This window comes from Rhineura floridana, chromosome 8, assembly GCF_030035675.1.
Source record: "Rhineura floridana isolate rRhiFlo1 chromosome 8, rRhiFlo1.hap2, whole genome shotgun sequence".
Classification (NCBI taxonomy): Eukaryota; Metazoa; Chordata; class Lepidosauria; order Squamata; family Rhineuridae; genus Rhineura; species Rhineura floridana.
This window is the reverse complement of record NC_084487.1, coordinates 118,355,336-118,375,019: the sequence shown is the minus strand read 5'-3', so window position 1 is coordinate 118,375,019 and position 19,684 is coordinate 118,355,336. Positions and strand designations below refer to the sequence as shown.

Here is a 19,684-nt window from a genome sequence, read left to right as displayed (position 1 = left end):
AGGAACTGCTAGGCCAGGTAGGCAATACAGTGCTCTCCATATGTTGTGGACTCCAACTCCCATCATCTCTGACCACTGGCTGCACTAGCTGGGGCTGATGGCAGCTGGAGCTCAACAACATCTCTATGCACCATGGGGGCTATGCCAGTGATAGGACATATTACAATTGATGACAGAGGTATTTCTGATTTTATGTCAACTACATGTAGAAAGTCAGCAAACAGCTCTGCTGATTCCACAGGATGCACTGGGATAAAGAAGTCCTCAAAATTAAGGCTGCAATCCTAAACCCACGTACAAGAGAGTAAGCTCCAGTGAATACAGAACTGAGTAAACGTGCATAGGAGATTGGGCTAATAATCCCATTTACTGCTATTGTGGTTATGTGAAGTGCACAAAACTTTGCCTTATACTCCATGTCACACTGAGCTCACTGAATAAAGTTATAAATGACAACATTAGGTACATAATGATGGCAAGTAAGACCCAGGGTGGCTTACAATTACTGCTCTTGGCTTTGCAGATATAAGGATGCTTCCATCCAGTGAAGAGTATAAAATAACACACTTCTACCCTGCTAAACAGTTTGTCTGCTATTCCCACTCCCTTCCAAGTTCCTGCCATTTGTGTTTATATGACAGAGCCTTTGTATAGCTCTCAGCAAGAGCGCTGCTGCTGCTTAGTACAGTTTATGACGACATCAATACAGAGACGATTTAATTAAAATTAATGGCTTGAGCTTCATGATTACATTTATACACACAATATAGCATTTTTTCATCTCAAGAGCCTTAACATTTCTTTACACAGTTCCATTACAAAGCAGCCTCCTCCAGCATGCAGGATCTTTTCACACACACAGCACACTAGACGTTACAAAGGATGAAAATCAGAACTTGCAGAGATTTGAGGCTTTGATGACACAATGAGGATGCTTCTGGACTGGTATTGGGGTCACTGTTTTACAGCAGCTCCATTCCTACCTGCAGGGCCGTGTCCATAGAATAGCATTGGGAGGCTGTGTTTTGGCCCCATGGTCCTTGCGCTATGGCATGCCGCAGGGGACAATCTTGCCTCCAGTGCTGTTTAATGTCTATATGAAGCCGTTGGGAGTGGTTATTAGGGACAAAGTGCCATCAGTATGGCAATGACACACAGCTCTATGTCTCCATAGCATCTGAGTCAGGAAAGATTGTGCAAGATCTCAACTGTGTTTTCGGCACAGCAGTGGACTGTTGTCTGGGCCAATAAATTGCATTTGAACCTTGGGAAGATGGAGGCAGTGCTGGTAGATGGTTCCCATGTATAGGAGATTGGCCAGCTGCCTGTTCTGGATAAGGCTGCAATCTCTCTCAAGGAACAGGTTCATCATTTGGGGGATGGGTTGCTCCTGGATCCATCTTTGTCACCTTGGAAGCTTAGGTGGCATCATGGTTAGGAGTGCCTTTCAACACCTATGGTATGCCAACTATGGTCTTCTTGGACAGGGATAGCCTGACTGTGGTGATTCAAGCATTATAACAAGTCCACGGGGTGGTACTGCCTGTCAGCTTCCTCCTCCTTAGTTTCAGTGGTGCCCTTGTTGAACTCAGTAGGGAGGAGGATGGGGAGAAAACTAGAACAAGTGGGTTCTGCCCCTCATTGACTCTGGCTCCACCTCCTGTTGTTCTCTCTGTTTTCTGCCCTACCAGTTCCAACAGCACCAGCCACCACTGCTCACCACTTGGGGAAGGGGCATGGCTCAATGGTAGAATTTAAATAATGAATTTAAAAAGTCTTCTCAAGTCTTTGAAAGACCTTCAAAGGGGTGGGGTCGGGAAATCAGGCCTTCCAAGGGAATGCCATACTCCAGATGCCACAACTGAGAAGGCCATGTCCCTCATCCCAGCCCGCCAAACCCCTGACAGCTGTGGAAAGCAGACCAAATCTGCATGGATTTGTAAGTGTGTTGTGGAAAGATCAGGTGACATTTTGGATCACCTCACACTTTTGATAAGTTTTGTCAGGCTTTTGAGTGATGGTGTGGATTTTGTCTCACCTATTGAAATGGAGAATATATGGCTTTGCTCTTTTTGGCTAATTGAGCTACAATGGCCTTTCTCAAAAAGAAACAGAAATTGAAACTTTTGCAGGTGGCATTTTAGTAGCAAGAGTGAACTGATCATGTAATGGATATTCATGCATTCCTTCTCTCTCCTCTTACTGCAGTGACATCATCTTACCATAATTTGGTCTAGGCTCCTACTGGGAAGAAAGGCAGGATTAATAATAATAATAATAAATAGCCTCATATCTTAACTTGCTTTGCCTTTCTGGTTTGCGTACATAATGAAGACGTTATTCACAAGATGAAGCAAAGTACCCCAACAATCCTACCATGAGTGACTATGTGAACAGTGGAACAATTATTATCACGGGATGGTGCAACTTAAAATCCACTGCAACCATACAATATAGTGAGTTATCAAGGAAGGCATAATTTAACAAGATGCCCGAGTTCCGCACTTACTGGGATCCCCTTTCGCACACATTGCATAGAAGCAGCCGCCTCAGGAACATCTAGAGTCTTCCCCTCTTGCTTTGTGTGGCTGGTTAGCTGGCTATTCAGGGTCACCATTCAGCCATGCTGCACAGCAGAAGGAGACAAATGCCCTGGAAACTCATTGGCTGAATCAACTGGCTTCAAGGGGAAGGTCTTAGGGTGGACCGAGGGGGAACCTTTCTTCACTGGTCGGCCACTAGAACTTAAATAAGAGGCCTGCCCACAGCTTCAGCCATTGCTATCTCCAACTTGATTCATGTATTGGTGTCCTTGCTATGGTAATGATTAGCCACTTATTGACAGGACTGGAAAGGAATATTACCCACATTTCTAACTGGTATGCAGGATTGTCACCTTCTTCATAGCAATGGTAATGGATGTAGTCTAATAGCTTTCTTACTTCTTGTCAAGAACACTTGGGTTCTAAAATGGTTCTGACACAAGGAATTGTTGGGGGAAAACATCTTGCCTGAAATTGGGCTCTGAGAATGCCATGATATTGCAGTTCTCACAGCTGCAGCTAGTTAATTAAGCTATAAGCAAGAACACCTGCTTATCAGTTGAGACTTGTACTTCAAGGCCAATCGGCCTGGGAAGGTTGGTGAGTGTGTGACCATAAGGCATGAATTGATTGACTAATTAATTCCTGGCTGTTGCTGGGCATTTTCCCATAAAAATAGGATCCAGTCCTTAGCCTTTGTTCCCCTATGGTTGCTGATACTACCTATGTGGGGTTCCATCTTCCATCTACTATCCAGCCTATACATCTCTGGGGAGATGTGGAATCATGAAGTTATTTTGCTGTTTACCTCTATTGTAAGTATAGATTAGGCCAGACAGTTTTGTTATTTTTGTCTGTGACTGTAATTCTGTATTATACCTGGCCCTCAGGGGTGTGGGTTTTAAGGAACTATTTTGCTGGTATATTTGTGCACTTATATTTTATTTAATAAAGCTACTTCTTATTTACCGTGTGTGCTCATTGCAGGGAGATTTGGCTCTGTTCAGCACCCTTGGCCATTTAGCCAGAGACTATTGGATATTTGGGTATTTTCCCTAAAGGCTCTAGGACAAGGAGTGTAGCCTTGGCTCTTGTCTTTGGAATCCTTGGCAGGTCTTTTTCTGGCACTTTGGGTTTCCCCTTGGCCCAGAGTGGGTGACCAGGATTAAAGGTGGTGGCAGTCTCCTACCTTGCAGGGTTGTGGTGGTTTACTCAGCCCTGGTAAGGGAAGCACAGGTTGTACCTTGCCAGGGTTAATTGCCCTGGGTTTGGGAATTGAGTCCTTGGACTCAACTGGTGGCAGCGATTCATGACACTTCTGACATAGTCTTGTCATTGCAGATGGTAGAGGCACCGAGATGAATTGATTGCAGGAATAAATGGAGGTTGGGCTCCCCAAGGGATCCTGGGGTTGCCATGGGCAACTTAAACAGGAGTCCAGGCAAATGGCTCTGCTCCTCAAAAAGCTGTTGATTATTAGAAACCACTATTAGTACAGTAACCATCCTGCCTGGCACCACACTCACACCACAAAAAGTGTCTGGTTCTTCCCAACCCTGGAGAAAAGTTCACAGATGTAAATAAATGAACAAAAAATCCTTTATATCACATTCGTCACCTCACTAAATCCATCAAAGGAGGATCATCTTCCCTGGGCTATAATTAAAAAGAAACCGAGTACCTAGCAAAAGCAGCAGTAGATGTTGGCATATGTCCAAGTCAGGTGATCAGAAAAGCCATAAACAGCATATTTTGCCTAAAGTAAACGTCTGTTCATCGTTCGTAATGCTGAAGACCTCTGCCTCCAGCTCCTACTTTTGTCTTGCACTGGGAAGACAAAGGTCTGGATCCAAAGACAGTTCTCCTCTTGCAGCAGGGAGGTACATCAATTACCCCTCCCATCTGTAGCACCCCAAACTCTGACTCCAGAGGGTAAAGGGATCCTCTCAAGTAGCTTTTCAGAGGTGTGGAGGCTGCACGTGAAGGGAGAAAAATGGCAAATGCCCCATGACGTGACTGGCAGTAGCTTTTTTTTTTATCATTAATTTTTATTCAAATATTCAAAGACAAGAAACAAAACAAAACAAAAACAACCAAACAATAAAATAAAATGTTGACTTCCGATTTGTCGCAGATCAGTTATAGGTCTACAATATATAACAATCCTATCTCTAAAATTATATTATAAAATCACTTTCCTCCAGTAGTTATCTTAATTAATCATCAAATCTCATAAACATTATTTTATTCTTTCCACAAAAAGTCCAAGAGAGGTTTCAATTCCTTGAGAGATATATCTTTCAATTTTTCTCCAAATAAACATATCGCTTAATCCATCTAATTCAAATCTGTTAGGCCCAATAATTTCAATAGCCATTCTTCCATTATCTATATTAATTCCATCTTCCATCTTCAATAATCCTGTTAAGTCCAGTAATTTCAGTAGCCATTCTTCCGTTATCAGTATCCCATAATAATCTTGTTGTCATAGCCATAGTCCAAGTAAACATATCAATTAATCCATCTCGTCAAATCTGTTAAGTTCAATAATTTCCATAACCATTCTTCCATTATCAATATTAATTCCATCTTCCATCTTCAATAGTCCTATTAAATCCAGTGGTTTCAGTATCCATTCATCCATTATCAGTATCCCATGATGATCTTGCTGTCATAGCCATAGTCATATAACAAGAGTCTGATGGGAATTTCCCCCATCACAAATATGTCCTTGCCATCAATTCTGAATATGTTGTTGAAATATTGTTGTAAAGTCACATCTCTGCTCTGGGTGCATCTCTGCTCTGTCACATATTTGTAGTTAATTCCATAACTTTTTTCTATGTCAAGCCCCATCACATCATTCCAGTCAAGAATTCTGAGTATGTTGCTGAAATATTGCTGCAAAGTCATATCTCTGTTCTTCTTTTTTTTACAAAATGCACTGGCTCATTTCTTAAGAGTTTCTCCACTGTCACATATCTGTAGCCAACTCCATAGATTTTTTCTATGTCAAGCTCCATCACATCATTCCAGTCCAGAAAATTATCCAAGACATTGATAACTTTACAACCAAAATCTTCATTAATTTCTTCAGAGACAACGTTGAATTCCAAACAATAAACTTTATTTCTAACATCCATAAACTCCAGATCTTTTTCCAATTTCACATTTGTTCCAATCTCCAGGGCTTGTAGCTTCCCTATCCCATCAAACTCCTCTCTCACAAAATCCATTGTTTCTTTAAGCTCCTGCGTCATTTTGTTAAATTCAATTTTCATCTCCTGTCTACCCTGTCTCAGGGTTTGTTTCGTTATCTCAATCTCACCCATTATTTTCTGAAACATAATTTCTTCCATGGTCTCAATCACTTTCCTGGTTGTCTTTCTTAAAACCACAGAAACAAAAATTATTTCAGCCACAATTGGGTTAATGTTCCAGGCTTGCTTATATCAGTGTAGACAATACAGCCTGCCTTATCTCTATGTATTCAGGAATACAAAAACAAACTTAGTTCCCAACATCAAAACAATTAGTGGCGTTGTGAATAAGCAGATTTGTCAAAATGAAATAGACAAAAAAAAAAGTTTTTGTTCCCCCCTCCTCGAAATAGAAATCCCTCTTCCGTTGGTATCTTTAGAATGCACCTCCAGGACAGCTTTTTGCGATAAAACCAAAGATAAGCTTTTTCGATTTCTTTCCTCCTTAATTTCGTTAGTGAAAGAGAAAAGCCATAAACTCACCTAGAAGTTCTTCACAGCTGATTCATTGACAAATCTCTTTTTTGCTACACCAATTTAAACCAAGTAAAAAAAGAAAATAGAAAGAAGGATGCTTATCTGCCTGTTGAAGTCCGTTTTTCTTTAAAGAAAAAATAAACGTGTCGCTGTAATCAGCAAGAGCTTGATGAAAGTCCGTCTGGCATTGCAGTTTGAACCTTCTCTCATAAATAAATGAAATCCAGTCCTCCCCACAAAAACAGGCTTTATGGTTAATCTCTACATTTCTCCCTGACCGGGAGAAAATCTTTATCAGTCAAAAAGAGCGTTGTGACTGATTTTAAAGCTGAAAAAGCTTCTTCTGAGACAAGAGCTCGTCTCAGAGGCAGCACAGGCAAAGCAACCCTTCCCGGAAGTCGACTGGCAGTAGCTTTTGACAACACAGCAAGATCTTTAGATCTAAGCCAATGGTCCCTCAAATATATGGTTGCATGCACCCCAAGCTCCAAGCAATGAGGGGAGGTGTTTCTAATGCTTACCTAGGGTTCAGATTCCTTAGAATGAAGGTGGCTGGAGACAGTGGTGTCTTTAGGATATATGGTTTTATTTACACATATATACAACCTGAGTATAAGATGGAAGGGCTCACAACATTAACATTCCAACAGATCTTGCTTCCCTATTATGTTTCTAGGGGAGTCCCCAAAGCCATAGCTTGAGATTCAACACAGAAAGGAAGCCTCTCTCTCTTTCCAGCTCCCAGATCAGACCAAAACTAAAGCACACAGGTTACCTCATGGCCCTAGCCAGGTGAGGGGGGGAAGGCATGCCTCCCTAAAAGAGCATAACTGGCCATTTGTTCCTATGGCAACACATCTGCTCTTGACTAGCATATTCAGATATTAATGTCGTCATGGTGAGTTTACACCTTACAGAGCCACAGTTCCCAGTACCCTTAACAAACTACACTTCCCAGGATTCTTTGGGGGAAGTTATGTGCTTTACATGTATGGCATGTATGCAGCCACCATGACAATCATCACATTTTATAATTTAAATTAAAGAACTGTTTGCATTTTCAGCAGTATAAGAAGCTGCAATGGAAACCTCACAGGAACACTTCACATTATGCATACCACTCTCTTCCATGCAAACATACAGTTTTGCTGGATTGCAACCACAGAAGATAAATGCAGCAGTTGAATTTTAATTTTGAAAAGTTTTTCAAATATTAGCCCCCATGCTGACCATATGACCATAAGGTGTGGTCTGCAAAGAAACAGCAAACCAGAAAAACAGACTTCAGTTCAACAAAGGTCAAGAAACTCTAGATTATATGAAACTTTAAACAGTTCCACAATTGATGAAGGGCAACATCTTTCCCCTACAATGTAGGTATTCTCCCCGTCTCTTGTTCTCCAGAACTGACATGGTTAGTCCAAAGATGTTACATTTCCAACTATAGAAAATTTACTTCTAGAAAGAAAGAAAGAAGGAAATAAATTGTCAACCCATTTCAGTTAGGGCACTCACCTTAGGTACCCTTCACACACATAGGTACCCATGAGAGATATTTCAGCATCCTGCAACCCCTTATTAAAGGAGTGAGTTTGTGAATAGTATCATCAATCACAGCTAGCCAATCAATCACTTTGGTCTCTCTAATGGAATCAACATTGGGGGCTGTACTGTGGAAAACAGTCACATTATCAGCCCTGCCCAAATAGTCACGTTATTTACACGCATACCCCTGCATTGTGGGATAGTGCTACACTGAAGTGGTTTCTGTCCTGCTGGGAAGGGTTGTATGAACATGTGCGAAAGATACCAGGCCAAAACTTGTGTGGGGTTCAGACTGCAAACCTATGAACACATTTTTCAGAATAAGCCCCACTGAGCACAGTAGAAATTATTTATTCTGAGTAAGCGCATATACAATTGCATTGTCAATCAATGATCAATCAATCAATTGATTAAGTCTGCATACACTTGTTATGAATAAAGCCATACTTACAAAGGAAAAAATATTATATTATTTGTATTTGGAAGATGCAGGCACAGGTTGCAGTAGGCACCATCTCAAAATAGAAGAGAGGTTGCCTCTTCTAAAATGGTGCATGCCACTGGAAGTTTTTATAAAACTTCTGTTAAAAATAAATATAAAATATATTTTCCAGTTAATTGGAATTATTTCAATCAATCAAAAGGTTTTTAATTGATTAATTTAGCCAGTGAAATCGGCTAAACATAGGTGAAGAAATCCCATAGTTCCTTGCTCAGATTAGACAGGGATAGCTTGTTGCACTCAGGTCATGCTGAACATCTTCACTGCTAAAATACCACATCACTCCCATAATTAGCTTCTTTGAAAACAAACTTGTCTGACTCAGCCAAAAAATACATATTGACTATCTCTAGCAGATATTTCATGTATAAAACTTATAATATATTCTGCTTTAAAAAAATGAATGACATAACAGCCAAATAAAATTATAGGAATTACAAACCATTATAGCATATATGCTAGGAGCTCAATTGGGAAGGCTAAAGTTAAGCACCAAGATAGTATCTTTATATTGCAAAACAGATTTTGATTAGTTTATATTACTCAAAAACAGGGCAAAGATATATGCTTACAAATTATTAGTTAATTATTGTTTTTACTATATCGCTGATGCGCAAATCAGTTTCCAAAGCAATAAACCTGACATATCCTTGTTCTGGGGAGATTTTTTTTTTTAAGTCTAACTTGCTTCATTAAGCTGTTTGCGAATAATAACTTTTCAGTTCAACCTTGTTTTCATACTCTTGAAAATGAGTGTAAAATTAGGTCCTATTAAGTAATCATAAGTGTCAGCTATGACTCATTGGATATGTGAACACCATTACTGGTAATAAATTGAGAACATTATTATCTGAGTTCATAACTGCCAGACAAGCCCAAATAATACCATTATAATTTTTTTTAATATTCCAGTTTCAAGGAATGTCGTAGCAGTGTAAACATGCCCCAGGTCAGAGCTTGGAAAAGTTACTTTTTTTAAACTACAACTCCCATCAGCCCCAGCCAGCATGGCCACTGGAGGGGGCTGATGGGAGTTGTAGTCCAAAAAAGTAACTTTTCCAAGCTCTGCCCCAGGTCCTCTGCCACGTACTGTTTGGACAACTGATGCACATGACTTCTTTGTCAGACAAATAAATATCCAAAGCAATTTCTGAAGTTAGGAAAATTCTGGTGAAAACAGAGAGGAGAATATGGCTGGGCTGACCCACACCCACACACTTTCACAGTAGCATTTGTTCCCCCAGAAATGAGGGGGCAGAGGGATATCAGCAAGGTTTAGGGATGGGTGAAATTTTGAGTGGGAGTGGTGTTTACTTTTAAATGTGAGGTGACTGGGTTTTTTCCTTTTCCACAGAAATAAAAGGGTTGGCCATGATGCCAAGCGGGTGCTAGGCTACCCTCAGCAACCCAGCAACATTCCCTTGTAATTTGGGGCAGATTGGGTCATAGCATCATTCCCAGGGGCATTCTTGATTTTAAAGAGAGAGAGAGAGAATGAATGCAGCCATTGGTGAAGCTTTTTTTCCTGTAAAAGGGGTGAGACTTGGCCAAATTCACATAGATACCAGGGTGAGCACAGTTTCTGCAAACTATTTTTTTGCCTAAATAAAAAGTGCATGATTGGGCTTTTTAATCACACTTTTTATGTATTTTTATTGTTATTTTATTTATTAAATTTATATCCTGTCCTTCTTCCTGAAGGTGCCTAGTGTGGCTAACGCACTGGCAATAAAACAATTAAAACATCTAAAAACCTCTAAAAGCAATCCCAATAGAGATGCATACTTTTTTTCAGCATGTTTTGTCTTTCTACCTCATAACTCTTAGTTATTTTTCCCCTAAATCTTTTTAACCTTTGATCTCCGTTTTTAATCTTCTTCTTAATTTGTGGTTTGCCCTCTCCTAACCCTACCCTGCTGCTGCTGCCCTCAACAGACCTGTGCATACCAGCATGCACATGCATTTTTACCCTGTTCTACTTTTGTCTCCTCAACCATTTTTCATTTCATTGTCTGTTTCACTACCTAATCAGTGCTATTTTGCTAATGGGCAAAATTCTCAGCAAGGTGTAAAGGCCTCGTCTTGGATATACTCAAGATTCAGTGGCCTGGTTTGCACATAATGGTAAGCCAGTGTGTTAAATTACAGTTTACTGGGAATGAGTAAATGTGCTCAAACTGTGCCCCCCTCCCGTTTCCACACTGTGAGAAACAAACCAGAGCACTGACTTAGCATTACATTTGAACCAACTCTCATAGTTTGTTTTTCTCTAAACAAACCAAAAGAACAAGCCAAAGATACTTTCATTCTTCGTTTATTCTCATGGTTTAGTTGGAGAGAATAAAACTAAGCAGTGCTCTGGTTTGTTTCTTCCTGGTGTGGCAAAAAAAAGGAGGGACGGGTGCAATTTGGGCAGTGTTCAGTAGTACAGTAAGCCATTGTTTAACTGTAGATTGAAGTTATGTGTCAACAAGGCCAGTCTGAGTTAAATAGTCAGAGTGCTGTTGGTCTGGAACTGTTTTAAATTGTTTTAACTTATAATGATGTGGTGCCGGCCTGTGAATTGTTTCAGACAACTGTTTTAAAATAATGGTATTTTATTGAACTATGATATTGTATTTTATGATTGCTTAATGTAACAGCTTCTGAGGGCTGAGCCCTAAAACATAGCCTTAAAATGTTTAAAATAAATTATACTGATGTTACAAAATTGTATCTTATGCACATTTGTCGTGGTTACATTTTTAATTATGAAAATATCACACGCCATACATAGCATGGACCATAAGAATATACAAAAGTAATAATCATACAAAATAAAACATATATGTATATTATTCTAAAGTTGATAAACAATGAATCTGTCCAGCAAGTATCTTTCTTTACCTCTCTTACAATATATAAGCTTAGTATAAAAATAAAAAGCCACACCAGTTATCTCCAACACAAGTCACAAATTTCTTGGAGGGGCTGTATTTGGCAGAATTTGTCTCCCAACAGATATTGGGAAAATTGAAGTCCACCATTACTACTACATCATGCCTCCTCGAAACACTGGCAATTTGCTTTGAATTTTTTTTTATCTTCTCCTTGATTGGGTGGTCAACAGTAGACTCCAACCACCATGTTCCTTTTATTCTTTGCCCCATTTATTTTAATCCAGATACTCTTGGTGAAGAGTACTTATGCAAGCAACATATTTCAGTTTTTTATGTTTCTTACAAAGATTTCCCAACATAAAACCAATGTCACCTTACAATGATTGATTTTGAGTTTCAGTGTTTCAAAATAAAATATCACACAGAATGAAATTACAATGTACCATTTGTAATTCAGTAATATGAGAGCATTAATCGGGGTCTGATTACTTTTGCAAGGCACTGTATATAGTAAGACTGTGAGCACCCTAGTCTCCTACAGCAAAGCATTTCCATAGGCAACAACTGGAGGGGGAACAGGATGATCTGTCAATCAGTTGCAAAATCTGTTTGAAGCTAAATTAAAAACAACAACACTCAAGCTGATCCAACCGGGTTTTACAGTAAAAAGGGGTGGGGCTTGATTAGTGTCATGTGTCCCCATTTTCAGAAAAGAGAGGTGGAGATGCACTGGAACTGGCAGAACAGTGAGTGTGTCTTTACCATAAGTTTGCCTGACATCTCTAACTTCTATCCTTGTTGTTATTTTTTCAAATGAGTAAGTGTTAATTTACATCTTCAAGACTGGCAGACACAACATTACTTGCCACATTCCCATATAATCAAGATCAATGTTCTGGAGTTATGGTTTGGTTAGCCTTACATTTACACTCAGAGTTAAAGATATCTACCTCTAAGTTCAAAAACAGTCAGTACCATTTACCTAGCATATCTTTTAACCATAAGGTTGTTAAAAGATCTTCTTCTGTTAAATCATGGACAGTCCTAAATATAATGTAGCAATGCTAAAAAAATTCTCATGTGAAAATATTTTAAATAGGAAATGCCTGTACACTCTCATTTTATAAATGACCTGTTGTAGTTACATTTTATATCTCATAATAACTGTAGCAGTTTTTATCAACATAGGTGAAACAGTCACCCTTTGGGGTTTAAACAAAGAGATGTGTGCCTCTGACATGCAGAGTTAGTACAGAGAGTAATTTAGTTGCTTATAGGAATAGGCTCTGGAACATAGTCAAAACATGGGTGGTGTACCCTTACCTAAATGGAGCATTTGAAGACACACCAGGGTTACCATGCGGCCACTAGGACTGTTTTGTCCTTGGGGCACTTCCTATCAGAGCTGGAATAATGGCAGACACCTCATCAACCAGGCTCCTAAATGCAATAAAATATTATCTTAGCTCTCCACAAAGTCTGGCTTCTTAAAAACAGTCCTATTAGATCCTAGGAACTAGTAGAAATACTGTTTCAGCTCATCCTTCCATGTTTTCAGTTGCTTTTAACAATGCTGAACTGGCAGTATAAAAAGCTAATGTCAGAATACATCTTTCAACAAACAAAAACCTAAGAGTTATCTGATCAACACCCACTAATACATGGCAGTGCTGACTATTTTATTTATTTATTTATTTATTTATTAAATTTATATACCGCCCGACTAGCAATAGCTCTCTGACTATGGATCAGTTTCAGTATCATGGCAAAATTCAGTTCTAGAATTATGCCATGGGTGTTGGACGAACAAAACTACAAAAGTCACTCATAAGAGTTTGCATTAATCTTTAGTTACATCATACACAAGACTAAAGAACAACGCTTTCAGCTGTTCATAGTCTCTGTAAGAGTAGTTATTAGAAAACATACATACATGCTCAAAAAATTTTCAAAGATGCAGGAGAAACAAGCCTAAAATATAGAATTAATTCATTTTGGCGTTCTCCTACCAAAACCTATACACTGCCAGAAATCAGTGCTAGTATTGGTTATGAGGACTGAATTACAACACTAAAAATAGAGCTTTTTTTGGTGAAGGAACTTGTTCTGTGGATTTTAAAATCAATGGGCTTAGGCATGCGTAGCTCTGCATAGGATCAGGCTGAAAGTTCACTAGGATATGCATATTTACTTGGGATTAAGCCCCACTAGATTCAATGGTATTTACCTTCTAAGTAAAAATGTACAGTAGGGCTGAGAAACCTATGGTACTCCAGATGTTGTTGGACTCCAGCCAGTATGGCCAATGGTCAGGAATTATGGGATCTGTAATCTAACAATAGCTGGAGGGCCACAGGTTCCCCATCCCTGATGTACAAGATCCAGCTGCAAGAAGTGTATGGTAACATCACGGAACTTCTGGCAGGGAAGAGGAGAGAAGACAGAGTTGCTTCTTCTGACACACACATACTCTCACTCATGCCCAAAATACACATTACACACAAACTCATGCAATGGTAGCCTGAGTGCCCTTTTAGAACAGGAAATGCCAATGAAATGTTAGCCTCAGTCACACACTCATGGCTCATTTCCCCCTTCTCTCAATGGCTACAGCAGCTCCTGTGACCAGTGCTTTTCAACCAGTGCTACTTCAAAGTATGTCAGGTGTTATGAGTACCACCAGTTGAAAAGCACTCAGACTATTCTCTAGGCCTTTTTACACTTCTGTGATTCTTCACTTGAAAGCCTTTCCATTTCCCCCATATGAGCCAGGAGAATTGGAACTGGAACTTTAAGTGTTCAGCCCTCCATGGAATTCAATGTTTTCTAGGTATTTTTCTAGGTATTTAAGCAGCACAGTTGCCTCTGAATAGTAGTGCTTACTTGACTGAATAAGAATGAAGTCACCATTCCAGCTGACTGGAAGTCAATTGAGCTCTGCAGGGTTTATGACTCAGAACTACGTGAACAACAGAGCACTAACTTGACCCAGTCTGTACATATTGAGAATATTAATGAAAAAGGGAAAAGGGGACAATGGCCCAGTCCACATGTCATGATAAGCCATCAATCAATAATTTACCAAGAATGTATTATCTGAGGGGTTTTGGTACTCCTTGCTACAATGTAAAGGAAACTAACAAAAATCCCTGATTTAGCATCACATCCAAATCAGGGATCGGGGGGGGGGGAGGTTGCTCAAACAAACTATAACTAGCAAGTCAAGAACAAACTTTGTCTTATCATCATGGTTCATCTGGAGTGAAACAAACCACAACCTCTGGTTTGGAACATTCATATGCAAGTCCCAGTTTAATGGGAATAAACTCCCAGGTAAATGTGCATAGGATTGCTGCCTTACAGTGCAATCCTAACCATGTCTACTTAGACGTAGGTCTCACAGGGTTCAATGGGGCTTATTCAACGAGGTTAGGAGGATTACAGCCTTAATTACAATGTGGTGTCCTGTGTGTACTTCATGATTCCAAGTAGCACAGCCAAAGCACAGAGTTTGTTGGATGCAGAATCTAGCCTCCGAAGAGTCCCTGTTTTAACCCACATGGCTGGGAGGATATGTTTGAAAGCATGTAGGAAATGTGTGGTGAAATCTCAGAAGCCAGAAGGATGGATGAATAAGTTTTTCAGTGGCAGGGCAGAATTTCCATTCCCTGCATACCTCCTTGCTCCTTCTAGTGACAAGCAAAGCTGAATGCAATCAGACAAAACAGTAAAAATTGCAGAATACATCATTCTAAATAAGAGAAATTAGGTTTAATTTGCATATTGTATACAAATCACGGAATTCAGTTTTTGCTTGGTAGAGCAATTAGATTATGTTGAACAGATTCTTTTTTTTTTTTTTAGAAAAGTGCACACAACCCTGGGCAGATATTGATGAAATGTCGTAAAATAGAAATTGTCTAAAACCCTGCTTTATTTTAACCAAGCTTTTCCTAGTCCTAGCTTTCATTCATAAAATTAAGTCTAATTCTTTTATAGAAATACAGCACAAAACCTCCTACCTGACAACTATATACTTAAATACAGCCTTGTGGTCATAGATCATAAATTGCAAAACAAAGGTTATTGGTACAAGTGATCTAGCAGTCATACTTAATTATTTTCTTTGGCACAAGCTACAGGAAACCATTTGCATCAATCCATCATCTTCTAGGGCAAGATGACACCATCACGTAGTATTTGTGGATGGTTATTATAGTCTGTAATAAAGCAAGAACTGTCCCCAAAGTCAAATGCCTTTTGGTCACTCTCGAGCATCCAAACTCAAGCAGGGTGGGTTATTTTACAGGCAATTATCTATAGAGGCAGAATTTCATTAGGTAACCACTGTAAGTACGTGATTCTTTAATGAGTCTCTTACATTGACTTTATGTTTGTCAGCATAGTTTAACTAAATTATTACATATAACAAGAAAAACCTTGTTTCAATGATGCAAAATCGATAATACAAGCTATTACAATATAGGAGGAGACAAAAGTGGTATTAACAGTATCCATAGAGCAGCACACAATAAAGTGAAGTATGTGTTTTTCTACCCACTACAAATGCCTGCTCATTACTAATCTACATGAGCCATCTCCATGTTAAATGTCTGATTGTTTCAACTCATGTTCAGAAAAATCAGGATTTTTAGAAAACTTTCCCTGTGAAGCAAGGTGAAACAGAAATGTCATGACAATACTGGTATAAGGGTGGACTTTTTTGTACATGCAGTATGCAGTATGAGAAGTACAAGCTGAAATTATTATCACAAATATCACCTAACCTATCCTAAAGAGGCATACGTATTAAAAATCCAGCTGCAGTTTATAGCACAACCAGATGTGTATACAAACCTAAAATCAACAGCTTCATAGCAGTCCGAATATTGACCTTTTCTACAATACACAACCTAGAACATCTTATTTTTTTTTTAAAAAAAAGAATTGCTGAACTATAAACTGTTTTCCTTACACCTTGTTCAACTATTTGTACATGTTGATTCAGACAAATAAGAAAAATCTTCTGTTTTGCTAAACTTTGTAACCTGGCACTATAAATGGGGGGGGGGAATACTCTAACAACAACAGTTAAGCTACGGCAATGCACTGGATAAAACACAGCCAATCCACTCTGATTATTTCCGCTCTTCTTTCTATGAATAGACTCTGCTGTCAGCTTTAGGGAAAGCATAAAAGTCAAAGCATATGTACTCTGTCCTTTTAAATTCCATTTGTGACTCTCTTGATTTCTGTAAGATGTGAGTGTCTTTTTCCCCAAAAGAAAAGTGCTGTTATAATTGTTGCTGGTTCGAAGTAGTTTGTGATATACTGAATGCAAAAGCATGGCATAGTTAAATAGCGCCCTTTCAGAAGTTCATAAGACCTTAAAATGTTAATAGTGTAGCACACACACTTTCACTAGCACATCTATCTTGTTACATGCTTGCAATGTACACACATTTCTAAATGCACCACTTCATACCCACACCATTAGTATAACAATGTTCCCCAGATAGTACACACTGCCCAGCACAAGTTTCCTCTTACACAGACATAATGTGGCCACAATGCAGCATACCTCAAATATACACTAACACTGTAACATGTGATATGCCCAAATGTCAAATAATGTACATTACACACTTCAAAAACTGAAACATTCACAAAACACACACCAGTATATTCCTTAATACCCACATACTCATAAGCACACAATATCAAACGTAAAAACACAAATTATACATCACTGTCTACAAACTAGCTCACACACTGCAACAATTAACTAGAACTGCCAGCCACTATACTTTAAAAACAAGGATTGTGTGAGAACGTGAGATACCTAGTATCTCAGGTTCTGCAGCATCTTTGCAATGGGGCTCAACGTGGCTTCCATTTCTCTCAGATGTAACTCAGGGGTTTCTGAACCAAAGATCTTCCCCATCTCTGGAGCTATAGGGCATTTACAGCACATTGCTGGTGGTGGCATTTAACCTCTATAGGGGGCTCTGTTACATGGGGTTGAAGTGTGTGTTTCTAGAACTGTTGAATTGGAGGGGGTCTGTGCAAATACAGCACTTCTGCTCCACACAGATCAGAGAAAGGAAGAGTGTGTCCATTATATGAAGTTACCAGAGATTGGGGAGAGGACAAAAAGGGATTGTTCTGTGATAGCCTGTCCTATGGATGTGTGTAACTGAGAAAAGTGGTTTGTCCATCCCAATGCAAAGAGTTAAGACTCCCCCTCCCCCGAGCTAAGAGTGGGGCAGAGGAGTCTCTTTAAGTCTTCTGACGAGGTGCGCCTGGTGCCAACACTGTTATCAAGACCTTCCTCTTCTCCCAGGCATTTTAGCATGTGTTTTATATTGTTTTAACTTTTTAAATTGTGTTTTAAATTGTTTTTTAAAAGATGTATTTTAAATTGTATTTGTTTTTAGTTACTGTAAGCCGCCCAGAGAGCTTCGGCTATGGGGCAGTATACAAGTAAAATAAATAAATAAATAAATAAAGTGGAAAAAGGATTTCTGGCAATCTTGCAATGCATGATTCGTTACATAGACCCGAACGCAAGCACATACTGTAAAGATCTCCTTTCCATCTCTCTATTCACCTTTTTGCACCTGCCTGGTACAACAAACAGATGCATCTCGAGCAGGACGGGGGGGGGCATCCACCACCCTCTTCCTTCCCTGCTTCACCAACAGCTGTCGCCAACCCCAAACAGAAGAACGGCCACTCCCTCCCTCGCCCCCCCCTTTGCTGGTACCCAAGCTGGACAGCCCAGGCGACGGGGGAGGGTGGGGATTCGGGGACGGGCACTTACGTTCCCAGGGTCTCCTTGAACTCGAAAATCTTCTTGATGTCATCGGTCTGCTTCTTCCACGAGGAGCTGTCCTCGCCGTTCTCCTGGGCCATGGCAGCAGCCGGCGGGGAAGGCAGGCAGGAGCCAGTCGGAAGAACAAGGGTGGTGCTGGTGGTGATAGTGATGATGCTGAGCGGAGAGAGGCTGAGAAAAGCAGCCAGCACTGCCCTCGGCGGCTTTTGCTTTCTCTTCAAGAGCTTCCCCTTTCTACTCGCTGGCTGCCCAGCGCGTCGGCGGCGGCGGCGGCGGCGGCAGGCTCCCTCCTCTGCTTCGCACACCGACTTCCTGGTTGCTGCAGCGCCTCGTCCCTTTTCTCGCGCACCCGCTTTCAAAACTTGACAGATGCGTCTGATCTCTTTCACCCACCCCCTTCTTTTCTCACCCCCCTCCTTGTGTGGGTCTTTTCCTCCTTCCTTCTTATCTCTTTCCTTTCCGGTCTCTTTCTTTGTTCCTTCCCAACTTAGCCCTGGCCGTCCTTTCCACTCTTTGCTTACGTTAATTCAACCTTTTTGTGGAGGGGGACGCACCTCACATACGAATTGCCGCGTTTTTAAGCCGAGTTGAGCAGCAAATAGCAATACCCCCCCCAAAAAAAACTCAACACAAAAGCAACAACGAGACAAAAGAGTTGAAGGAAGCTTTGCCTTCTGCCTGCCCTGCAGAAACCTCACGTCTATTGAATTTTAGTTCTCCCCTTTGCTGAGGGAAGACTGCAAGTTCCCCTTTTGCTGGTTCTTTTTCAGCAAGATGTGACCTATCCCAAGCAAGCGTGATGATAGGCAGATAGATAAATAATCAGCGTGTGCGAAAGAGAGGAGTGCGGACTCTCCCCTTTGCCTCAGGCGGCTGCTGAGGGTCATGTTGGATAAGCAGAGTTTCAGTGACACATTTGGCTGTACTTGGTTGTTATGGTAATAGCAGGAACAGAGGGAACAGAGTGGGGAAAAGCCACCCCCACAACCAACCGACAACTCTGCCGCTTCCCGCCCCTCCTTCCTCGCTCTTGCTTTTGGCTTCTCTTAAGTCTCCCTTCGGAATGACTCGAGACAAATTCGCATTGCACCAAAAGGAAATATATATATATATATATACCAAAGACATAATGCAGGCGCCACTTTCTCTGGTGCTTTGTAGCAGGGTTTTGTGTTTTTTTTTTGAGGGGTGGTGGTGGCAAATGCACGCGCCCTGTCAGGCGGAGACCGAGAGAGAGAGAGAAACCCCAGCAACGTGGATGACTGTCACTCTTCCCCCTCCCTCATGCACGGCGGGCTGGCTGCAGTCAGGCGCACTCCAGCTTCGCTCCTTCCTGAGCTCAGCGGTACCAGAGTACAGTGCAGCAAGGGCAACAATGCGACAGCCCAACAGGGAGCTTCTCCGCATTAGAGGGACTCGCTTGCCAAGAAGAGGGCGGCCACAGCTCTCATGCGCCCAGCCGTCCCTGACACAAGTCGCTGCCCTGCCCTGTTTTCACGCTTGTGGGATGGGCGCGGGAAAGTGGCATCGTCGACCGAGGTCAAAATATTTGGGCCGCTAGACAACCGGCTTTGGCTTCTTTTTTAGCCCACAGCGGTGGACATTCCGAACGGCTAAAAAACTTAGTGAAGAAGAATTAGTAG

The 19,684-nt window shown here is 40.7% G+C and overlaps 1 protein-coding gene across 1 annotated transcript in view; it reads right to left on the bottom strand.

Moving 5' to 3' along the window:
* Nucleotides 1-18,908, bottom strand: part of CAMK1D (calcium/calmodulin dependent protein kinase ID) — a 351,451-nt gene extending 332,543 nt beyond the window's left edge. The window contains exon 1 of the mRNA XM_061582254.1: nt 18,030-18,908. Within this exon, the coding sequence (XP_061438238.1) occupies nt 18,030-18,121 (92 nt within the window). The 5' untranslated portion in view covers nt 18,122-18,908. The remainder of the gene's footprint in view (nt 1-18,029) is intronic.
* Between the last annotated feature and the right edge of the window lie 776 nt (nt 18,909-19,684).